The sequence below is a fragment of the Anopheles darlingi genome, chromosome 2, assembly GCF_943734745.1.
Source record: "Anopheles darlingi chromosome 2, idAnoDarlMG_H_01, whole genome shotgun sequence".
NCBI classification, from domain to species: Eukaryota; Metazoa; Arthropoda; class Insecta; order Diptera; family Culicidae; genus Anopheles; species Anopheles darlingi.
In genome coordinates this window covers 30,036,903-30,041,902 of record NC_064874.1, presented here as the reverse complement: position 1 = coordinate 30,041,902, position 5,000 = coordinate 30,036,903, and the positions used below count along the sequence as shown (strand labels likewise).

Sequence of the window (5,000 nt, the reverse complement as noted above, 5' to 3'; positions counted from 1 at the left end):
GAGAAGGAAAAGATCGTCAGTATTGGCACTCGTGGAGGGTGCGCCAAAGGATTTGTCTATGGAAAGAGGCGCAGCGTAGGCTAGGCAGACGAATTGATTGGAGGATAAAAAGGGGAGAACCTATAAACGACAGTATTATAATGTCACGTAATTGATTGGACTGCTATTGAAGCAGGAATTGATTAGTTCAGACTTACGGAAAAGCATCTACTAACCACAATTATGCGTAACGAACGTTTGAAATCGTGATTCTGTATTATGTAGACGCTTCACCAGCTGTAGAAGAAATTCGGAACAATTAATTTGTACTTTAATGAATCTACTTTAACGACGCTTGATAGCTGTATCGGTTCTCGGCTAATGGTTTGAGAGGCATATGTAAATAGCTGCTGTGCCATTGCTCTATAATTTGCGAAAAGGACGGGCAGCGTTTAGCAAAAGCGCGCGTTTGGAGGTGTTTTGTTTCTTTACTTAATGAAATCGTAAATGTGAATGTTCGAATTCAGATTAGTTAGACAATGAAAACATAAGATCGATTCGAAAGGACACTTAATCAACGTCAGGTGTCGTCATTGAACAAGGTGATAATTCGTTACGGAAGACGCAAATATTAGAGAATCACTCCTTCAAACTGCCAACAATGCACATTCCGTAACACCTACCAACTGATCCCCTCATTTAATCCATTGATAAGCACCCTTTTAACGAATGTTGTACATATTTCAACCAGAAACGAGACTAAATCACTGTTGTTTCACCCCACTCTCCACGAGCCTGTGACCTGCTGCATCAGCGGTTTTCTTGAGCCGAAGAAGGGCTGGCTAGGGTTATCCAGGTACTTGGGATAGCAGATATCCATTTTTACCTGTGCACCACAGCATTCACAGACCATGCAGACCATGTGGTGTAAAAATCAGAATTTTCTGATTATTCACGATTTCATGATAAACTAAAATAAAATTCGATGAAAACTCCAACCTTTTTCTCGTTCTGCTGTTCACATTTTAGCACGTTTTATTCAGCCATCAGATCCGATCATTCTATTTATTTTATCGGTCAATTTTTCTTGTGATAGTCATCAAATTTTGTAAGATTGTTGATCCCGCCGAACGCCTCATCCTCGCAGACGCAGACTCCTGCAACGAATTAAGGAATTCGGATTATTCTTCAGCTGTAGTAGCTGCTATGAATCTTTCTTTGATCGTCGGACATTACAAACTTACCGCGTCTTTTTTTGGCGATATTTTTACGAAAATGAATAGGTAGTCTACTTCAGGATTTACCCCAGTATGGCTATTGAATCCAGGATCCTGGGCCTTCACAAGCTATTCTAAGCCTTGCAGAATCGCGATCCTTTCTGCTTGCTGGTGCTGTCTCCAATGGTTTCCTGTTAGGACACCCGGATCTCGGCCGGCCGGAGTTCTGTTTCTCACCTGGGGTTGTTTAAGAGTTGGTTCCGGGCCGTTGTAAAAGTATTTTGGATGTCCTTTTACCTGCTTTCAGGCTCGTGGTTTTGAGGATCTTTTGCGATGTGGTTCTCCAAGTATCCTACACTTCCCGGAGATGAAAATTCACAAAATTTTCCATTTTTCCAGAACAACAAACGAGGCGTCCGCTCGAGCAGTTGAACGGCGGCAGTCGAGCAGCCGGATGCGAAAGTCGAGCAGCCGGATGCGAAAGTCGAGCAATCTCAATGTGTTTACAGGCCTGCGTTCGCGACTCGGGTGATGGGTGAAGAAGTAGCAAAAGAAGAGAGAGGAAGAAGAAAACAAAACAGAACTGCGCTACGCTGAGGATCCTCTTCAATCCGCTCCTGGGGTAATCGAAAAACCTCGCTAAACTGTGAACTACGAGTGAGTAATCTGGTCGCCGACGTGCATTATTCATTGGTAACAGTTTGTCCTTTCCCGGCTAGAATAGGCACCTGCTATACCGAGGCAGGCCGCACCGTGTTCTGTTGGTCGCTATGGTCACCAGCAAAAGTTCTGAGTAGAAACCAGCGACTTCTTACGATCGGAACAACAGCAAGCCGCTCTCAATCCGTCCACCAGGACTGAAAGGAGTCCCTACGGAGAACTAGTCAGCTAGGCACCACCTGCGTAACAAGCATGAAGCAACCAACGGAAGCAATTATCCTGAGCCTGGTGCTTGCACTAGCGACGGTCGTGAGAGCGGCCCCACCGCCACTTGAACGAACGGCAGAAACAGCCAATCCCCCCGCGAAAGACAACACCTCAGCCCTTCTAACTCCTGCACAAGAAGGAAGTAACGAAAACGTTCCGCAGTGGCAACTCGGTTGCACCGACAATAGCACTCGGCCGGACTGTGTTGCTCTGAAGGAGGTGCTGCAGGAACTGGGAAGCTACCGGCCCGAAGAACCAACCGCTGCAATCAACGAGGGAATGGTGACACCGCTCACACCAGATGAAGTGGACCAATTTTGTTATAAGCTTCCCGAAACGGCTAACCTACTTCCGGCGGATCTGAAGGCCAAGGTACAAAAGTATGCACCGATGAAAAAAATGCTATCCTGCACAAACGAATGTGTGCAAGCCGTACCGCGTACCAACTCCGAGGAACAGCGAGTGAATGATCGCTGCCGTGCACTGTTGATCGGAGCTGAGCTCATCGTACAGGCGGAACGGAACAAACCCGAACAGAAAGATGAAACCGTAGGTGCCGGTTCAAAGTTGAAGGTTGAACCTGTTGAGATCAAATCGAATGTTGCTATTAAACCAGCCGTCGCTGTCATGAAGCAACCGGCCACGGAAGTGAAGGAGAAGGTGTTAGAACCCAGCAAAACCAACGGTACTGCTCCCGTTGGTGACGGTTCAGTTGGGCAGGGCGAGCACAAGCTCGAAGCTCCGCTACCAGTACCCGAGCATACCGCTGCAGGTAACCAAGGCAACAGAGGAAAAGAGGTAGGCGGTGGAGCTGCTGCCGCTGTTGTTCCTCCAGCCCCTGCCGCTCCTGCCGCTCCTGCTCCAGGCGGGCAAACTGACGAGCAGCCAAAGATTGTAGAAAACCCAGATCTCAAAATGCCGACCGATGAGGAGGACGATGAACGATCGGACGAGGACGACATGGTTGGCAATAAGGCACCGCTCGACGGTGCTCTGAAAGATCCAGACGTTGCGGATGGCGGAGATGAAACGATGGCGGAGATGAACGACGAGGAGAATGATTCGCAGGATAGCATGCCGGATACCCACAACGGCGACGAGCAGCTTAAGGCCAGTAAGGACCGCGAGCCACCGGTGGTACCGGAAGATGAGGACGGTGAGCGCGAGAAGGGGGCGAGCAACATTATCCAGGGACCCGTAGACCCGTTCTACAACCAGAACGATTCCAACTTCTTCTCCTACTTCCTGTTCGCCATGTTCAGCTGTGCGCTCTGCTACGTAGCATATCACAACAAATCGAAGCTATTGGGGCTGGTGGTTGAAGGTCGGCCACGCACTAGCAGTGGTCGAGGGGGATTCAGCAAGGGACGCAAACATACGGCCGCCTATCGTAAGCTGGATTCTAACCTCGAGGAAGCGATCACATCGGGCAGTGCCCCGGCCGGCAGTCATTCGTCATCACAAATCATCTATTGAGCGATCGTTCCTCCGACCTTACCTTTCCAGTGTGTCCCTCTCCCTTGCCCTCCTTCCATGAGGACTTGTAAATATTTCCCTTGCGATTCCGATTCGATCTTCATTTTACAACCCATGTCTCTCTCTCTCGCTCTTCCTCTCCTCTTTCGCGAAGGCATATTCTTCCCTATTTTTTTGTTTTCAACTCGTCTCGCTTCACCTGCGCCTTAGATTATATTGGGAATTAGATATTCACCGAGCGAGCAACCTGTAGTGGAGTACAGAAACGTCCACGTCGATTTCGTCGCTCTCGTATTATCCAGCGACAACAACTGTCCACGGCACACGTTCATCCGGCTCACCAAAAGAACAGCCGCAGTACAAGCAGCAGAGGAATGCGCGCTTGCGAGCGCCCGTGTATGGTTAGTGAAGAGATAGTAATTACGGTGGCTTTCTTATGCGCTTTGCACGCCGCCATCATCACCGATCATTGATCGCAAAGAAACCCCCCGTTGATCAATAAAATGGAAAGGAAAGAATTTTTACAAATTAAAACTAACTCTTCTTTTCGGGAATGGTACTCGATGCTTTTTTTTGGCCCTTCCCTCGATCAGCGTATGCGAGCTGCTATCGCACACTGTTATCAGGGTTCATTATCGTCAAAGCGATACAAAACGCTTGACATTGTTTGGGATTAGACTGCTATCGGTGGTATGTGCAATAAAGTTAGATTTCGCGAGGGAAATCCCCTATATCGTTTACACAACGCAGCACCGCAATGTGTCGTCATACTGTACACGTTGCACAGAACACGTTCTAAGCGGATGCTATAAGACGTTAGAGCGAATACCGCTGAGGGTAGCTTTTTGATTGCGAAATTTCTTGAGTTTACTAGAAGATAGAGAGAGATTTAGTTCAAAAAAATAAAGCGAATTATTTTTGTTAAACAACCCTCATTTCCGTTTTGGTGTGATAAATGGAAAATGGTACAGTTCTCTTGCTTATCTCAAAATTGTGTTCTATTCCCATGACCGGATTTAATGTACATACCACGGTCGCATCATCAGCAGCAGCTGCGTATACACATGTGTGTTCGGTAGATGGGACTTGCACGAGACCGAGAATTGCTATGAGCAACATTGTATACGATCGTCGTCTCTGTAGTGAAACGTAGGGAGTTTCAACGAAGCCGTCCACCGGAAATCTGGTTGTTAATTAATCAAGTGTAGCTGCAAGCGAACTGGTGCCACCGTTTCACGGTGTAATGTAAATGAAGAATAATAAATCTAGCTTACCTAGTAGAACTATTATTTTGCCCGTGACATGTATCTAACCGGACCATTCGATGGGTATAGTAGACAGAGTTTCGGATACGGGAGCTCAATAATGTTCAATGAGTAAGATATTAATAAGGTTGCATTA

General features: G+C 47.3%; 3 protein-coding genes across 6 annotated transcripts in view; 2 read left to right on the top strand and 1 right to left on the bottom strand.

Moving 5' to 3' along the window:
- Positions 1-971, top strand: part of LOC125949719 (serine-rich adhesin for platelets-like) — a 3,756-nt gene extending 2,785 nt beyond the window's left edge. The window contains exon 1 of the mRNA XM_049677028.1: positions 1-971. This exon is cut by the window's left edge and continues 2,785 nt beyond it. The gene's annotated coding sequence lies outside the window, so the exon portion shown is untranslated.
- Positions 1-5,000, bottom strand: part of LOC125949769 (26S proteasome non-ATPase regulatory subunit 8) — a 594,091-nt gene that overhangs the window by 152,640 nt on the left and 436,451 nt on the right. The window lies entirely within an intron of this gene.
- On the top strand, positions 1,730-4,882 carry LOC125949743 (trans-Golgi network integral membrane protein 1-like). 4 transcript variants are annotated; one of them, XR_007468677.1, is made up of 3 exons: positions 1,730-1,853; positions 1,921-4,564; positions 4,646-4,882. XR_007468677.1 is itself a non-coding variant. In XM_049677065.1 (2 exons), exon 2 carries the CDS (start codon positions 2,109-2,111, stop codon positions 3,597-3,599), a length of 1,491 nt encoding a protein of 496 aa, XP_049533022.1. In that variant the 5' UTR covers positions 1,730-1,853; positions 1,921-2,108; the 3' UTR covers positions 3,600-4,882. The 4 variants fall into 4 exon arrangements, 3 of the variants coding, with proteins under 3 accessions (XP_049533022.1, XP_049533023.1, XP_049533024.1); XM_049677065.1 differs by having other exon boundaries at positions 1,921-4,882; XM_049677066.1 differs by having other exon boundaries at positions 1,744-1,853; positions 1,916-4,882.